Source organism: Schistocerca cancellata, chromosome 1, assembly GCF_023864275.1.
Source record: "Schistocerca cancellata isolate TAMUIC-IGC-003103 chromosome 1, iqSchCanc2.1, whole genome shotgun sequence".
NCBI classification, from domain to species: domain Eukaryota; kingdom Metazoa; phylum Arthropoda; class Insecta; order Orthoptera; family Acrididae; genus Schistocerca; species Schistocerca cancellata.
Window position 1 is genome coordinate 670,818,312 of NC_064626.1, and position 20,105 is coordinate 670,838,416.

Here is a 20,105-nt window from a genome sequence, read left to right on the forward strand (position 1 = left end):
GTGACGCGGACCTTGATCAAGCGTGACTTCCTGTTAACTGTACGGTATATGTTATATTGCATTTAGGAACTTTCGGGTGATTGAACATGTATCAATAATTATGGATTTCTGTAGTTGTATATATAAGTTTGGATGTAGCTGTATTGCATTGATGTACTGGTGGATATTGTGTGGTATGACTCCTGTAGTTGATAGTATAATTGGTATAATGTCAACTTTATCCTGATGCCACATGTCCTTGGCTGCCTCAGCCAGTTGGATGTATTTTTCAATTTTTTCTCCTGTTTTCTTTTGTATATTTGTTGTATTGAGTATGGATATTTCGATTAGTTGTGTTAATTTCTTCTTTTTATTGATGAGTATGATGTCAGGTTTGTTATGTGGTGTTGTTTTATCTGTTATAATGGTTCTGTTCCAGTATAATTTGTATTCATCATTCTCCAGTACATTTTGTGGCGCATACTTGTATGTGGGAAGGTGTTGTTTTATAAGTTTATGTTGTAAGGCAAGTTGTTTATGTATTATTTTTGCTACATTGTCATGTCTTCTGGGGTATTCTGTATTTGCTAGTATTGTACATCCGCTTGTGATGTGATCTACTGTTTCTATTTGTTGTTTGCAAAGTCTGCATTTATCTTTTGTGGTATTGGGATCTTTAATAATATGCTTGCTGTAATATCTGGTGTTTATTGTTTGATCCTGTATTGCAATCAGGAATCCTTCCGTCTCACTGTATATATTGCCTTTTCTTAGCCATGTGTTGGATGTGTCTTGATCGATGTGTGGCTGTGTTAGATGATTCGGGTGCTTGCCATGTAGTGTTTTCTTTTTCCAATTTACTTTCTTCGTATCTGTTGATGTTATGTGATCTAAAGGGTTGTAGAAGTGGTTATGAAATTGCAATGATGTAGCCGATGTATTTACATGAGTGATTGCTTTGTGTATTTTGCTAGTTTCTGCTCGTTCTAGAAAGAATTTTCTTAAATTGTCTACTTGTCCATAATGTAGGTTTTTTATGTCGATAAATCCCCTTCTTCCTTCCTTTCTGCTTAATGTGAATCTTTCTGTTGCTGAATGTATGTGATGTATTCTATATTTGTGGCATTGTGATCGTGTAAGTGTATTGAGTGCTTCTAGGTCTGTGTTACTCCATTTCACTACTGCAAATGAGTAGGTCAATATTGGTATAGCATAAGTATTTATAGCTTTTGTCTTGTTTCTTGCTGTCAATTCTGTTTTCAGTATTTTTGTTAGTCTTTGTCTATATTTTTCTTTTAGTTCTTCTTTAATATTTGTATTATCTATTCCTATTTTTTGTCTGAATCCTAGATATTTATAGGAATCTGTTTTTTCCATCGCTTCTATGCAGTTGCTGTGGTTATCCAATATGTAATCTTCTTGTTTAGTGTGTTTTCCCTTGACTATGCTATTTTTCTTACATTTGTCTGTTCAAAAAGCCATATTTATATCATTGCTGAATACTTCTGTTATCTTTAGTAATTGGTTGAGTTGTTGATTTGTTGCTGCCAGTAGTTTTAGATCATCCATGTATAGCAAATGTGTGATTTTGTGTTGGTATGTTCCAGTAATATTGTATCCATAATTTGTATTATTTAGCATGTTGGATAGTGGGTTCAGAGCAAGGCAGAACCAGAAAGGACTTAATGAGTCTCCTTGGTATATTCCACGCTTAATCTGTATTGGCTGTGATGTGATATTATTTGAATTTGTTTGGATATTAAGTGTGGTTTTCCAATTTTTCATTACTATGTTTAGGAATTGTATCAATTTAGGATCTACTTTGTATATTTCCAATATTTGTAGTAACCATGAGTGGGGTACACTATCAAAAGCTTTTTGGTAATCAATGTGTGCGTAGTGTAGCGACCTTTGTTTAGTTTTAGCTTGATATGTCACCTCTGCATCTATTATCAGTTGCTCTTTACATCCTCGTGCTCCTTTGCAACAGCCTTTTTGTTCTTCATTTATAATTTTGTTCTGTGTTGTATGTGTTATTATTATTATTATTATTATTATTATTATTATTATTATTATTATTATTATTATGGTCTCCCTCTACAGTTTTTGCCCCACACTCTTCCTTTCATTACCAAATTGACAAATTCTCCATGTCTCAGGATGTGTCCTATCAAATGATACCGTCTTTTAGTCAAGTGGGACCATAATTTCATTTTTTCCTCAATTTGATCCAACAACACCTCATTAGTTACTCGATATATCCCTCTAACCTTCAGCATTCTACACCCAGTCTGTATTTTATATCCCTTCCCTTTCAGCCATCATCAGTTATTTTGCTGCCCAAATAGCAATACTTACTTAGTACATTTACTATCACATTTTTTAATGTAAATCCCTCAGCAACATTGCCTGATTTAATTCAATCACATTCCATTACCCTCGTTTTACTATTGCTGATGTTCACCTTGTACACTATTTTCAAGATGCTATCCATTTCATTCTTGAAAAGAGGTTACAAGATTAACTCTGTAGACAAACAGTAACAAACTGAAAATTACTCATTCAGTTCATCCCTCCAGAGCTCCCAAATGTGTATACATTTTATGTAACTATTTATAAAGAATACAAACTCTATTTATCAAATAAAATGAAAGAACACAAAAATCAATGCAGAATCTCCTCAACAATTATATAACAATTAATAATCTCCCATTTGTCTCTGGAGAGTCCATGCTACTCAGTGGCTTTGCTTGGCACTAGCCCAAAGAAACAAGGAAATAGGAAAAAATACTATATTCGCTTCTTTTCCAATGTCATCCACATTACATTCAATGTGAATACATGGATGGTTGCACATTCAAGGCAAATAGTCTCCTCTGTATGACATAGGGTCCAATAGTGTAAATTTCAGAGAAATATCTAGAAAACCAAATGACAAAACCATCAAGTAATACAGTGATAGCAACAGTAATCCTAATAAAATGAGCACATGAACAAGTATGGATGCAAGGTAAAAATCTTGGTCACTTTTTTAGTAGATTATGTGCCAGTTACCACTATACTGCTCTTTCAAAATGCTGTCACAGCAGTATGAAGTAATGGTCAAAATTTTAGTATATTCTCAAACACACTGTCATTTTATCATGTCTCAAACTGATTATGTAATTATATGTTTGCAAAGTCACTGCTTTAACTGTTTAATAATGGTAACTTTCCCATTTTTCAAATACTTTCCCAACCACAGTGATTATATGGAAATGTCTAATATCATTAGCCTGCACCAGTAAGCATGACTACATTACAATGCTCCACATGTATCGATGGACATCAAACTGATCACTAACCATTTGATTCCAGTACTTCAGCACTTAATCTGATAGAGAATGGGAAGCCTGTAGGCACTACAGGTCGTAAACCCTTCTCTGCAAGAGCACCGTGCCCAATTTCTCTTCGGCCAACACCACCAGTACGTCCAACTTCTTTTGTTGCATACGCAGGAAATTCATAATGAAGGAAAAAGTTCTTCTCCTTCAATCCACTGCAGAATTAAAATTTAAAATTGTAAAACAATTGTCAACACAAAAAATTAAATATACGAGAATAGAAAAACTATCTGGTAGACAAACATATAAATGTTACATGGTACCCAGTGAAGAGCAAGCCTTTCCACTGAATTGTTTCCACACTGTGTGTGTGTGTGTGTGTGTGTGTGTGTGTGTGAGAGAGAGAGAGAGAGAGAGAGAGAGAGAGAGAGAGAGAGAGAGAGGAGAAAATATGTATATGTTGTATGATACAAGAAATTTCTTTAATCAGAAAGTACTCTCCATACTATTTACATAGTCTTTATAACAGCACTTCAAGAATAATTGTGAACTGTTCTATCTCTAGACATAATATGTACGGCAAGCAAGTAATGTAATAAGTTACTTCAGGAGAAAGGAAGAATCCCCTCATCAACTGTTCAAATAGCTATTAAATGTCGACACTTCCTCTCACTTAATATTTAATGACAAGAGCTAAGATTAACCAAATTTAATGATTTGCTAATTATTATTTTCTTACAGCATTTGATACAGGCATCACTTTAGAATAATTTCAGTATCAGCATTTTGCATCTTTCCTGCAGTCTCGGTTTTTTTCGAAGTTTCTCATTGCTCTTTCAATACTACATATTTTCCCATAATTCACTAACCTTTCCTCTTCTTTCTATAGATTACAAATAAATAATCAGGCCCCATCATTCTATTCTGAGTATTCTGTTCTGAACCTTTCTATAGATTACAAATAAATAATCAGGCCCCATCATTCTATTCTGAGTATTCTGTTCTGAACATCAGTGACCATTCCCTAAATATTTACTCAAAACTTAAGAGGCTGATGTAGAACTACTGGGTCACTGAAATGGAGCATTTAAAAATTAAAATGGCACATCAAATTCAGATACAGTTCGCCATGGAGTTGCAAATCAGCCTTTAGTACATATTCAAATGTACCAAGCAGGCAGTAAATGTGATAACTGATTCTCCATCCTGTGATAAAATTCATCACAAAAGATGCAAAAAGTTCAAAGAATCATGCACGAGTATTAAGTTGTGCCCAGTGCTGCAACATACAAAATAAACATTTTTATTAGTTTAGTTCGCAATATCAGACAATGAAAAATCCAGGATGGAATAACTAGAATATGAAATAGGACAGATTGCTATTCACCACTTAGGGGAGACACTGGGTGGCAGAGAGGTACATATGAAAGTTCATTTAAAAGTAGATTAAGCTAGATGTAAGAGACAGACAATGGCCATAATCTTGCTAGGTTAAATAAGTACATAAATGAACCATCGGATGGAGTTGTCCTTCAAATATGTATACCTCCTTCAAATATACATGAATTTCCAAATAAAAAATACAGGGTGCCATTTAAAAAAAGTCGCACTGCTGTTCACATCTTTGTAAAAAACAAAGCTACAATGAAGGCAGCCATGCTGATTGATGTCCCCCTGCCGGCTAAAGAACATTTTCTTGAAACATTTTGTAATTTGCATCTGGACAAACAGTTATTTAGGGTGGTCAAGATAAATGGGACACCCTGTATAAAAGAAAAAAAAAGCCTCACATGCACATTCAAACACTTACAATCCACATATGCATGGCTACTGTCATCTCCAGACGCTAAGGACTCTTTCTGACAGCTTAGTATACTCTTAAATCTACTTTTACATGTGCCTGTCTGCTGTGTAACACCATTTCTATGTAGTTTCAAGCATCATTCAAAATTCTGATAGTGCCATGGATCAGTCCCTAACGGGACTGGTTCTGAAGCAGAAATCAACTGACCAACAATATTACGAAGATTTACATGTACACAGAAAAAAAATGATAATCAAGATTTATCACAGTGGGTGAAATGTGGTTCTACTGCCATGAACTTACTCAAAAAGAAGTTATACACTGGAAGCATGACATATTTCTGACTGCAAAGGCAGTGAAGTGACAAAAATCAAGACAATGGTATTTTAAAGATGAGTCTATTACAAGTACCAACATCTATGCTTTTGCAACAGGGGTATATGGAAAGCTGTTATACACAAATTTCCAGGTGAACTTTTGCTATACAAACAACAATTTTGAATACTTACTATACAATTTTTTATCATGCAGTGTAGCTTCACAGAGGTACAGAACCCACCCTGTTCCCATTTAATTAACAATAGGCATTTTCTTGCTGGAACAAACTACATTTACATTAAGGTGACAATTAAAAAATCATAAAATCGTTGAAGAACTAAGGTGTTTTCCTTGAATGCAGCAAGGTGTCTGAACAGCGAAGAGACTTCCTTCTCTTCTGAGGTATCTGACAATGAGTACTAGAGCCAAAAAGGGGTAAGCACATTTGAGACGAGAGAAACAACAATGATAAATAAAGAGCTATGCATTATCAACATTTTTCTTATATTTAAACAGCTAAGTTATTTACTACTCCTACTACATATTCCCTCTTTATGAAAATAAACTAACCTGGTAAGTGTAGTAATTGGATCCATTCGCAGAGCAGAATCAGGAGAGTCCAACGCAACTGTGCAGAAGACCTGAGTTTGACCTCTTTGGAAGACAGCTGAGCCATGGAGCGGCCGGTACATTCCCACCTGGCATGACATCGGCCGAAGTTCCTCCAATGTACGACCATCACATCTGAATGTTTACATTTGAAAGAACTTCAATATGTTGTCTGGCTTACCATAATTATCACAACCCCTTCCCAAATTAAACACACACACACACACACACACACACACACACACACACACACACACACACAAAACAATGTTATCATAATCCTGATTATCAGCAGTGGTGACTTTACACTGTGACAGCATGTGTGTTGATGGAGTACTGCTTACCAACTTAGTGTGAATTACAGTCTTACCAAGTCCGTTTGAATTGTAGACTTCAACAATTCCACGTGTTACTGATGAGCCAGCTGCTTTTGTCATATACATTGTGAATGTTCAGTTAGTAATTTGTATGATGAGAAGGTCACAAAAAAAGCAAAATCTGTCAAGTTATGTAGAAGGCTTGGGCATCATCAGCAATGTGTGATACGCAACTGTGTGATATGAAACTGACCCACAGAATTGAAGTTCCTGTAGTGAACTGCAGGAACAATATGACTGTGACATATACAGTGTTCATGATTTAATGGTTGTTGTTAAGGTGCCTCACAATTTCCAGTAGATGAGTTCACTGATAATAACCAAAAATACCAAGTAAGGTGTGCAAGTGGTTAGCACAATGACTTTTTATTTGGTAGGAAATAGTTCAAAACCATGTCCGGCCATCCTGATTTAGGTTCCCATGAATTTTTAAAGGGCGCGGCCAATTTCCTTCCCCATCCTTCCCTAATCTGAGCTTGTGCTCTGATTCTAGTGACTTTGCTGTCGATGGGGCGTTAAACGCTGATCTCCTCCTCTCCTCCTCCAATACCCAAAAGTGCCTCAAATCACTCGCCTCCCACTCACTGAACAAGGTATATTAATTAAAACTTAATGAGATACAAGTCTAATACCATGAATGGCTCAATATACAATGGTTGTGTGAGTGCAGAAAATAATAACACTACTATCAGCTTATCATAGTATTACTTGTTGGCAGTAACTGGGGGGGGGGGGGGGGGGGGGGGGGGGGGGCCCAACACCAGGTGGCCCATACTTCTGCTATGGTACACCGTTTCTTAGCTGGTGAATATGTCTGCCCAGTGTGTTATAAATCCAACCATACGAAAGGAGTAAACATAGTCCTACATGAAACTGCACAGCTAATTACTGGATGCCTGGAACCAACTCTTGTGATAAAATGGTCTGCAAGACAGGCATTGTTTCTCCTGACGTAGAGCAAAAAGTTCCCTTAAATGCTAAAAGGAAGAAAATCGAAGAAAATGAGTTACACCCATTGCATGGACATACTCCATGAAGACCCAGGACAAGGTCTAGGAAAAGCTATTTAAGTCAACATTTGCACTAAATACGTCAACTGAGGAAGCCAGAGAAACACTGGGCAGCCAAAATAGGTTATTTCTAAGAAGGGCTAAAGTCAACGAATCCTCCCAGCCAGACACAACTTACAGTGAGACACAAGGAGATTACAGAACAGATTACTAAAGGGTGTTGGCAGATCTGAGAACAACCTAATGAAATGGGGATATTTACAAGGGCCACCACCAAGTGAATGTGGAGAAGCACAGACAACAAACATCTGTGTCATTGTTATGTTGCCATGATTCTTGCAATGGACTGGAGTTGTTTAAGGCACAAGAAAATGTACCTGTTGCTCATTTCTGGACAAAGACTGCTCAATTTTAATTTTTTATGTATAAATTCATTCTCTTTCCTTACCTGAAACAAGAAATTTATAGAATCTTACGTGTGTGCTTCCAACTCGAGTCAATAAACGAATCATATTATTGCACTGCTTTTTCCAACAACGTATTCAATTATATATGAAACTACAGAATCATGTTATCCTTCCACAAAATGGGATTGTACTGTCTACACAACCAACAAAATAAAGCAATTCCTCCTTATATACCCTTCTGTTCCCAAACCCTCGCAACTTGGGCCAAATCCATGTGAAAGACCCAGGTGTAAGAACTATCCAATGCATCATCCCAGCACATCCTTCTCTAGTCTTGTCACATTTATATTCAGTTCCATTCTACGGCAAATGGTAAAAGTAAACTCAGTTATCAACATCATTGTTGGTCTTACGTGCATATGTTCACCAACCAGCTATCCACCCATTTAAATGGCCACTCCCAAACTGCATCGAAGTTCATTTGTTGCTGAAAGACATTTACCATTTGTTTCCTCCTCTTGCCCCCTTCCTCCCTCCAAAAATCAGCTTCTCTGAATAATGCAGGTGGAAACTTTCCTTACACCTACATAAATACTCTGTAGGTCATTGTAAAGCACATGGAGGAGGAGACTTCATGCCAAAATTAATTACTTTCTATCCCAACATTTATTAAGTTCTGCCCTATTAGAGTGAAAAGAAAAAGGGTTGTTGTAAAAGCTCTATGCTTCCCCAATTTCTCCTATTTTCATTGCATCTATATGAGATTGATGATGGAGCCAGCAGAATTTTTCTATAATCACCATGAATGCCTATCTCTAAATGTACCTACATGATATTGTGAGATATTTTGCACTGCTTTTAACAATTTCCACTCAACTTCCTTTTTTCAACTTTTGTATGAGCTACTCTGACCCATTACCCTCATAGCAACAGGCCTCCTTAACACTATAGCAGTGTTCTAAAACAGGTAACACTAGAGTCATGTATGTATATTACTTAACAGATGCACTACATTTTCTAATAATTTTTATCAGAAAATCTATAACTTATTTCCTATCCCTTCTACTGATTTCTCATGTTCTTTCCTTTTCACACATTTCATAGTTTTTTATTTGGTATGTGACAAGCTCCAAAAGAAAAGAGAAGATTTGGGTTCCATGTCTCTTTGACAATCAAGTCATCACTAACAGAACCCAAGCTCTGATTTATAAGGACAGAGAAGGAAATTGGTTGCACCACTACTGCCTGGGTACTTTCTACTTATTGTACGTGTTATCTTCAATTTATGTGCATCTGGGGAGAAACACCATTCTGTACATCTAGAGAAAATACTGTCTAAATATTTCTTTATTATTGTCTAGTGATGATACTTTCTGTAGACAAGAAAAGTTGCCGACGTCCCCGTCTGACACATCTGAACTGGAAAATGTAATAGGAACAGAAGAAATACTAAAATACAAAGCTTAAGTTTCAAACCAATTTGTGGTTCTAAGTAGCACGGGAGAAAACCATGAAATGATCAGTAATGAGAATAGAATAGAGAGCAAAACAGAATAAATGAAGTCAATAAAATTTTTTCTGGTTTTATGACCATAATGTGAATGTGCAAAACTACCAGCCAACATGAACAGAGAAGACAGGTACTGACCTCCGACATCTTGGCTGCCAGCAATGACAGTGTTACAGGACAACAGCTCACATGAAGCAACACACACAGGCACGTAGGAGACCGCAGCAGCCACAGGTACATAGAGTACTGGCATGCCTCAGTCGGCGCTAGAAAGCAGGAAAACAACGCCATGTCACAACTGCCACCTGGTTTTCCATTCGCCAATTTCTACCAATCACAAGCAATAATGCTAACATCAATCAAAAAGTCGGGTTTCCACCAATGAAAATAAACAATAAAAACATCAATAAAGAACTTATAACATCCCTCCCTTTCATCCTTAACAGCCTATCAGAATTAGGTAAGTATTTAAGAAACAAATTTTTCTCATTCAGCAGTAAAACTCCCTGAAGGACGTCATTTGCAACAGTGACTGAAACATTGGTAGTTTTGCATACTGACAATGCAGTCACTAACCCAAAAAAATTTTACTGACTGTGACAATGACTGTAGAAGCCTACACTTATAGAATAAAAGAAGTCATCCTCGCAGCTACAAGTAATAATCTACATATAGTAAAAAATGGCAGGATGATTTGATATGAGGAACCTGAACACAAGGTTATGAAGTTATGCAGGAAATGGCAAAAAGCCAATAATAATACTGAAATAGAACTTATTTATCAGCAGGCACAAAAGCCAGCTAACAATACAAATTGTACAGAAAACGAAAAATACCTAGAATAGATTGAGAATGTTCACGAATATCATAAAAATAACAACATTCACAAAATGTATGGCACAGTCAACAAAATTAAAAGAGGTTTTAATTAAAAATCTAAGGTGATGAAGGATACGAATGACAATGTGACTACTGAACCATGCAAAGAACATTTTGACAATCTACTGAATTATTCTGATCCAGAATCATCAATTACAAATTCCACCAGTGGCCCCAATAATGGACAGATTCCAGAACCAATATATGAAGAGATACTGGGAATGATGATGATGTTTGGTTTGTGGGGCGCTCAACAGCGTGGTTATCAGCGCCCGTACAATTACCCAATCTTTGCTCAGTCCAATTGCGCCACTTTCCTGGATGATGATGAAATGATGAGGACAACACAAACACCCAGTCACGAGGCAGGTGAAAATCCCTGACCCCGCCAGGAATCGAACCCGGGACCCCGTGCTCGGGAAGCGAGAACGCTACCGCGAGACCACGAGCGGCGGACAGATACTGGGAAGTGCCAAAAACCTAAAAAATGGCAAGTCAACTAGAAATGATGGAACTCCAGCTGAGATACTAAAATATGGAAGGGAAGCAATGCATAGATGTTTGTTTAACTGATACATGCAATCTGGAAAACAGAGACCACACCAAAAGAAAGGAAACAATCATTAATGGTTCCAATACATAAAAAAAGGAGACAAAGAAGACTTCAGAAACTACAGGGGAATACCATTAATTAACACAGCCTATGAGATTTTATCCTGTTTATTGCTAAACCACTTGAAACCATATGCAGAAAATATAATCAGGGATTATCAAAATGGCGTTCACAGAAATACACACATGAAAAATAGTTTTGCATCTCCCTGGTTCCCAGAACTCCTGAAGACATGTTGACTGTGGATATTGTACCACAGACACAGTTCCTTTGACTGTTCAGAGATGTCACTAAATCCGCTGAAAGATGCAAATAAGCATGCATGATCAGCGCCTATAAGACGGAGGGGGTCCGACAACTGATCAGTTCTAGTCATTTCACTAGGAAGGAGGTACACGGCTCACGTTGTCTGTAGTTGAACAACGCCTGGACGGCCAATACTGCGGTTCAATCACGTCGGCATTGTAGGAAGGGCTCTCCACAAGGGAAATGTCCAGGTGTCTCTGAGCGAACCAAAAAGCGATGTTGTTCAGACAGGGAGGAGATAGAGAGAGACAGGGACTATCAATTACATGCCTTGTACATGCTGCCCAAGGGCTACTACTGCAGTGGATGACCACTACCTATGGATTATGGCTCGGAGGAACCCTGACAGAATCGTCACCATGTTGAATAATGCTTTTCGTGCAGCCACAGGACATCGTGTTATGACTCAAACTGTGCGCAACTTCACTCCCAACATCCATGGCGAGGTCCATCTTTGCAGCCACGACACCATGCAGCACGGAACAGATGGGCCCAACAACATGCTGAATGGACCGCTCAGGATTGGCATCACGTTCTCTTCACCAATGAGTGTCGCATATGCCTTCAACCAGACAATCGTTGGAGACGTGTTTCGAGGCAACCCGGTCAGGCTGAACGTCTTAGACACACTGTCCAGCAAGTGCAGCAATATTGAGGTTCCCTACTGTTTCGGGGTGGCATTATGTGGGGTCAACGTATGTCACTAGTGGTCACGGAAGGCACTGTAAAGGCTGTACGATACGTGAATGTCATCCTCTGACCCATAGTGCAACCATATCGGCAGCATATTGGTGAGGCATTCGTCTTCATGGACGAAAATTTGCGCCCCCCCCCCCCCCCCCCCCCCCATCGTGCACATCTTGTGAATGACTTCTTTCAGGATAACAACATCACTTGACTAGAGTGGCCAGCATGTTCTCCAGATATGAACCCTATCGAACATGCCTGGGATAGATTGAAAAGGGCTGTTTATGGACGACGTGACCCACCAACCACTCTGAGGGATCTACGGTGAATTTCCATTGAGGAGTGGGACAATTTGGACCAACAGTGCCTTGATGAAATTGTGGATAGTATGCCACGACGAATACAGGCATAAATCAATACAAGAGAACATGATATTGGGTATTAGAAGTACTGGTGTATACAGCAATCTGGACCACTACCTCTGAAGGTCTCTGTGTATGGTGGTACACATGCAACGTGTGGTTTTCATGACCAATAAAAAGGGTGGAAATGATGTTTATGTTGATCTCTATTCCAATTTTCTGTACAGGTTCTGGAACTCTCAGGCCCGAGCTGACGCAAAACTTTTTTTTATGTGTTTCGATCCATTACTGACAACATATTTGTAATCAAAACAATAAATGAAAAGTAAGTGGATGTAAACAAAAAATACATTACTTGTTCATTGATTTTATAAAAGCTGATGACTCCATTCACAGGTACAGCTTGTGGAATGTTATGATGGACTTGGTATTTCCAACTAAACTTTTAAATCTCTGTAAAATGTGCCCGGATGGTAATATAAGCAGGGTTTTGCTAAATGGAATAAAGTCTGACCACCTTAAAAATAAAAGTGCACTAAGACAGGAAGATTCCCTAGCCCTTCTACTGTTTAGCATAGCCTCAGTGATGTGACAAAACTAAAACAAGTACCTGCTGATATTCTCCTAAGAAATGAAGTTAAGGTTTTAGCATATGTGGATGATACAGACGTGTTCAAATTATTAGACTAAACCATTATTTTTGATACTCTTAAGTTTTCTTGTGTAAAAATAGGAGGGAAAAGTGTAATAATTGATTTGTTTTAGTGGTTTGATTGATGCCACGAAATTTCCCTTCCAACCAACTCACAGATCACTGAATTTTTCACAGTTGGTAACATTTGTCATTTTCCCTCCAAGTCGTGTTGGTGTTACTTTGAAACTATATTTACAGTAATGTTTTATGTTTCTGTGGTGTACTTCAGCTTGCTATTTATTCTATCAACTTCTTGCTACATTAACAAGACGTTATATAGCTTGTGTACTTGCATGTTTTTAGCTATAGGAATAAATCGTGGAGTTTCCACAGAAAGTGAGGTTATGGGAAGACAAATGATGTTTCACTGTGGAAAGTTTTGGCTGTGGTAGCACTTCTTGCTGAAAATCGTTATACACAGCAAGAAATTGCTGACAGAATGAGAATATCACAGAAAACTGTCAGCAGGATCAAACTTTCAGTGCAGAAAGGTGGTGAATACAAGCCAAACAGGAAAGGAAAATGTGGATGTAAAAGAAAAAAACAGTCCTAGAACAATGAGAAGACTTACAAACATGGCAACAATGAACCATAAACTTACTTTTAGACATGAGCCATTAGCTGAAAGGTTTGCGTGTTGAAGTTTCACCTGTGACAATGAGGAGGAGGCTGTTTGAAAGTGGTTTAAAGACATGCCGAACAAGGAAAAAACAGAAAAATCACACCTGCCATGAAAACCAAAAGATTGCAGAGGGATAAAAAACTTCAGGAGTGGACAAGTGAGGACCAGGCTAAGGTATGTGCAACGATATGGTAAATTAAGTGGGTCTGTAAGTTATGAGTTTTGGCTTGAAATTGTGATGTTTTACTGATACTGAAGAAATGCACATTTGAATTTTGGGACAGCTGAGTTCTCCTATACTACTATTCCCAACTTTTCTAACTTGCAATTTTGTACACATGCTACAGGTATGTGACGGAAGAAAGCAGCCAGTATGTTCCTCGCAGACCTGGAGAACAGTTCAGAGCTGAGAGTGTGCTGCAATGTGTGAAGCATTCAACTTCCGTTACAGTCTGAAGTGTGATGTCCCTGAAAGGTCCTGGCAGATTACACATTGTTGACGGGACAATGAGGCAAGAACAATATAAAGAAATCCTTGAAAAAGAAGTTTTCTCCCAAATAAATAAGTGGTTTCCTAATACCGTAAAGGAGCCGTCTCTGTGCATGATCAGGCACCTTGCCACAAAGCCAAAAGAGTTTCCAAGTACTTGGAAGAAAAGCAACAAAGTGTGGCCCTGTCCAGGGAATAGCCCTGATATGAAACCAATTGAAAATTTATGGGCTATTGTGAAACAGGGGATAGGGAAATTTACAGTAACCACCAAACAAGATCTTATAGAGAAACTAGAGGAAATCTGGTACCATGATAATGATATTAAAATTTCATGTGAAAAGTTACTAAAATCTATGCCAAACAGGTTGAAAATGTTGATTAAGAACAAAGGCATGCATACAAAGTATTGAATGTACAAATATGATCTACATGTGGATGTGAATGTGTAATAAATGTAAAGTTTTGGAAAAAATGTTTTAATCTAATAATTTGAACACATCTGTACAGTGTTCACTGAAAATGTGAAACAGAGATTATACAGTTATTTGTGGAGCTCGTACAAGAGGCATTCAAACTTGGCCTAAAAGTAAATGATCAAAAACAAAATACATGATAGTTTAACGACGAAGAGATGAAGAACACAACTGAGCACATCTAATAATTTGCAAAGTCTGTTCATCTCTACTACAATCACTTTAAGGGGAGGAGGGAAGGGGGAAGAGGTGGGAAGAGGGGGGATGAGGTGGATGGGGGGGAGAGGGGGATGAGGTGGATGGGGGGGAGAGGGGGATGAGGTGGATGGGGGGGGAGAGGGGGATGAGGTGGATGGGGGAGAGGGGGGGAGACAAGTGAGAGAGAGGAGGGGGAGGAGGATGTGGGAGGTTGGGGGAAGGGCAGGAGTGGAGGGGGAGGAGGGGGGAGGAGGGGGATGGGGAGGGGGGAGGAAGGTGGGGAGGATAGCACTAATACTAAACTGCAACTGCCTCTGAATGACTGGGCTTTTCGTATTTTGTTCTCTCACTTATTAAATTAAATATGCTTGGACTAATCTGTAAAATTAGAAGGAGACAGAATAGCTGGTCTGTGATTAACTTCAAGACACAACATTCCAAATACTTCTGACAGACATGTAAAAAGTGACAAAAAGGTATCGTAACATTTGAAACAGTTAGTTCCTTCCTCAGTCACGAAAGAGGAACATGTTAAGGAAGTTCAGAAAGGTAGGGAATGTCATTCCAACACCAGATTGTGAAGAATGAACATGCTGTGAGGAGGAAGATGACATTCCCATCACATCAGGTGAGTGCCTCCCAGTTTCGTGTTGAGTGATCTGCCCCTCATTTCTAACCTTCCTCAACTTATCTGCCTTTCCTCCCTGGGGAATTCTGAAACCAGAAGATCCTTTTTATACTTCTATGTGTATGCAGTTGCCACACTTAAGACTTATTCTCAGTTATTTCTCAGCTGCAAAGATCTTTGTTGTTGTCTCAACATGTTCACCTCTTGCGTGTTTGTCCTCATGCTGCTCTAATCCTCAAGCTTCAATCCTCAATTACTTTCACACTACACTGTACAATTTTTACTTCATCTTCCATTTCTACATCTTAGTGATACACCTGGAACTCAGTCCGTATGGAACTAACCATAACGGATAATTCCTTCTCCTTGACAGCAGCTACCCCTTCCACATCAAATGGCTACTTCCCTACAACTTGTACAAATATGGCAAATATTACCAGCTACAACACTGAATCACTCAACACTTACAACAACAACTTTGCCAGTATTTCATATCTTGCAACCAGCCCACAGGTCTTGTCCACAAATAGATCTCTGTGACAGTATATAGTACACTCTTCTCACTCTCCAATAACTATAGCTCCTAGTTGCAAAAATTTTGGAGGCACACTCTTGTCACCAACTAACAGTCACATCTTGAATGCCCCCCCCCCCCCCCCTCTCTCTCTCTCTCTCTCTCTCTCTATATATATATATATATATATATATATATATATATATATATATATATATATATATAGTTATAATAGAAGGAAACATTCCACGAAGGAAAAATATACCTAAAAACAAAGATGATGTGACTTACCAAATGAAAGTGCTGGCAGGTCGACAGACACACAAACGAACACAAACATACACACAAAATTCAAGCTTTCGCAACAAACTGTTGCCTCATCAGGAAAGAGGGAAGGAGAGGGAAAGACGAAAGGATGTGGGTTTTAAGGGAGAGTGTAAGGAGTCATTCCAGTCCCGGGAGCGGAAAGACTTACCTTAGGGGGAAAAAGGGACGGGTATACACTCGCGCACACACACACATATCCATCCGCACATACACAGCAACAAGCAGACATTTGTAAAGGCAAAGAGTTTGGGCAGAGATGTCAGTCGAGGCGGAAGTACAGAGGCAAAGATGTTGTTGAAAGACAGGTGAGGTATGAGCGACGGCAAATTGAAATTAGAAATTAGCGGAGATTGAGACCTGGCGGATAGCGAGAAGAGAGGATATGCTGAAGGGCAAGTTCCCATCTCCGGAGTCCTGACAGGTTGGTGTTAGTGGGAAGTATCCAGATAACCCGGACGGTGTAACACTGTGCCAAGATGTGCTGGCCATGCACCAAGGCATGTTTAGCCACAGGGTGAAGAAGAACTCCAGAATTTCCTCTCCAACCTCAACTCCTTTGGTTCCATCAGATTCACCTGGTCCTACTCTAAATCCCATGCCACTCTCCTTGACATTGACCTCCACCTGTCCAATGGCCAGCTTCACACGTCCGTCCACATCAAACCCACCAACAAGCAACAGTACCTCCATTATGACAGCTGCCACCCATTCTACTTCAAACGGTCCCTTCCCTACAGCCCAGGTCTTCGTGGCAAACGAATCTGCTCCAGTCCGCAATCCTTGAACCATTACACCAACAACCTGAAAACAGCTTTCGCATCCCGCAACTACCCTCCCGACCTGGTACAGAAGCAAATAACCAGAGCCATTTCCTCATCTCCTCAAACCCGAAACCTCCCACAGAAGAACCCCAAAAGGGCCCCACTTGTGACAGGATACTTTCCGGGACTGGATCAGACTCTGAATGTGGCTCTCCAGCAAGGATACGACTTCCTCAAATCCTGCCCTGAAATGAGATCCATCCTTCATGAAATCCTCCCCACTCCACCAAGAGTGTCTTTCCGCCGTCCACCTAACCTTCGTAACCTCTTAGTTCATCCCTATGAAATCCCCAAACCACCTTCCCTACCCTCTGGCTCCTACCCTTGTAACCGCCCCCGGTGTAAAACCTGTCCCATGCACCCTCCCACCACCACCTACTCCAGTCCTGTAACCCGGAAGGCGTACACGATCAAAGGCAGAGCAACGTGTGAAAGCACCCACGTGATTTACCAACTGACCTGCCTACACTGTGAAGCCTTCTATGTGGGAATGACCAGCAACAAACTGTCCATTCGCATGAATGGACACAGGCAGACAGTGTTTGTTGGTAATGAGGATCACCCTGTGGCTAAACATGCCTTGGTGCATGGCCAGCACATCTTGGCACAGTGTTACACCGTCCGGGTTATCTGGATACTTCCCACTAACACCAACCTGTCAGGACTCCGGAGATGGGAACTTGCCCTTCAGCATATCCTCTCTTCTCGCTATCCGCCAGGTCTCAATCTCCGCTAATTTCTAATTTCAATTTGCCGCCGCTCATACCTCACCTGTCTTTCAACAACATCTTTGCCTCTGTACTTCCGCCTCGACTGACATCTCTGCCCAAACTCTTTGCCTTTACAAATGTCTGCTTGTTGCTGTGTATGTGCGGATGGATATGTGTGTGTGTGCGCGCGAGTGTATACCTGTCCTTTTTCCCCCTAAGGTAAGTCTTTCCGCTCCCGGGATTGGAATGACTCCTTACCGTCTCCCTTAAAACCCACATCCTTTCGTCTTTCCCTCTCCTTCCCTCTTTCCTGACGAAGCAACCGTTTGTTGCAAAAACTTGAATTTTGTGTGTATGTTTGTGTTCATTTGTGTGTCTATCGACCTGCCAGCGCTTTTGTTTGGTAAGTCTCATCATCTTTGTTTATATATATATATATATATTTTTAAAGTCCACCTAGCCTATGACTTCCTCAAAATCAAGCCCTGAAAAGACAGTACCTCCCATCGATACCATTGTCGCAGCACACACTGTCACCTTACCCTCTCTCATGCTGTTCAACTTCCGTAGCATTCTTGTCAAACCATAAGTTATTTCTAAACCATTATTCACACACTGCAACCATCTGTAAAATCCCTGCCTCCTCCCTTCCCTGCACCGCTACATTAGCGCTTAACCCTACAGGCCTATTAATGGTATGTCCTTGTCAACACATGCAGAGTAACATGTGAAGCCACTGATTCTGTTTCCTGGCTATGCACCACAGACACAAAGGAACTGTCCACTATGGGGACATGCAGTACCCAATTGATGAGGATACTGTACAGGATGACTCAAGTAAGTTGAGTGCCTGGTAAACCACATGGCCCATAAGGATCCTCTTACCTCATACTACTTATCCTGAACTCTGAAGATGGGTACTTATTCTCCAATTTATCCTCAAATCCTGAGACCATACTCGTCAAACTCCAATAACATATACCCATTCTTTTTTTTTCCTTCTTTTCTTCAATTATTTACTCTACTGCTTTTAAGTTTATACACACAGTCCCACCCATTCATTCACTCATTTAGACTACATCCTTTTCCGTTTCCTCCCATTTCTTAATTGTGCTATTCATTTCTCCTCTTCTTAATATATATCTTTACTTCTCATTCTGACTTATTATCTCCAGACTGAAGCTGCCACAGAGTTTACCAGTGTACTACCTTTGATTTCCTTAGTCTTTGGCTCACTTCATCCTTACAGCAGGAGGAGCTTTCTCATCCTAGGATTTGAGTGATGTGCCCTCCATTTCTAACATCCCTCAACCCATTACTACATCTACCATGAGAAAGAAACTAACAGTTCTGAAAGCTAGGGTACTTGTTTGTGCTTTTATCTAGCTATTTGCTGTACAAAGAATTTCAACTTCTAGTTTCTCTGTGGTCCTTGAAACATCTACACTGACTCCTGTATCTGCATTCATAATTAATCTGGAGTGTTCATTGCACAAAATGGCGCTCATTTGTAAATCATTATCTGCCAATTCATAGCTGCAAATAACATCATACTCATTTTGCAATCCTTTCTGCTTAGAAAATCCACTGCTTGATAGCAATGTACTGTTTTGTCTCTAACAAAGAAAATGAAAAATAGAGAATAATGTAAACCTTCACCTGACTACTAGTAGATATGATGCAAGAACTACAAAAATGGCTCTGAGCACTATGGGACTTAACGTCTGAGGTCATCATTCCCCTATAACTTACAACTAGTTAAACCTAACTAACCTAAAGATATCACACACATCCATGCCCAAGGCAGGATTCGAACCCGTGACTGTAGCGGTCACGTGGTTCCAGACTGCAGCGCCTAGAACCGCTCGGCCACTCCGGCCGGCAGCAGGAATTACATTTGCTCCTTTTCATAAAAAAAATCATCAGAAAATGATATTATAATTTTATATCCTAAAACATACATACTGTTTTTCCCCATATATTTCCTCTTAACTTCCTATTGGCTCATTCCACACTCATTTAAAACACATTATACTACCAAATAACCTCCCCCCCCTTTTACACACACACACACACACACACACACACACACACACACGTCACTGAAAATAGAAAAACACAATTTTGTATGCTGGCCCACAATTCTGTTTCATAAAGATAATTAGTAACAAGGCTGATTGAAGGTGAAAATTTTGACATAGTGCTTTCTTAAAAATTAAGTTAAAAGCAAATAGTTTATTGCTGTTTCAAGAAATACTTGGAGTTATTCTTCTTTTTTCACCATTAGGAGCATACCTAGGATGCCCAATATCTGAGTGGGGAATCAGAATGGTGGGGGCAGGAGAGGGGGGGTAAATCATACTAGTTTTGCGGTGAATGATTAAACGGCTGCAAGTTTTTATGAGAAACAGCTCTGGGTATATGTGCAACTAGTCACTGTC

At 39.5% G+C, this 20,105-nt stretch overlaps 1 protein-coding gene across 1 annotated transcript in view; it reads right to left on the reverse strand.

Annotated features, from left to right (window-relative positions):
* The window catches only part of LOC126183877 (polyribonucleotide nucleotidyltransferase 1, mitochondrial), a 131,961-nt gene that overhangs the window by 77,635 nt on the left and 34,221 nt on the right, over positions 1–20,105 (reverse strand). Inside the window, exons 3-4 of the mRNA XM_049926179.1 lie at positions 5,995–6,168; positions 3,324–3,517 (exon numbers count right to left, since the gene is read on the reverse strand). Coding sequence (XP_049782136.1) covers positions 3,324–3,517; positions 5,995–6,168 — 368 coding nt within the window. The remainder of the gene's footprint in view (positions 1–3,323; positions 3,518–5,994; positions 6,169–20,105) is intronic.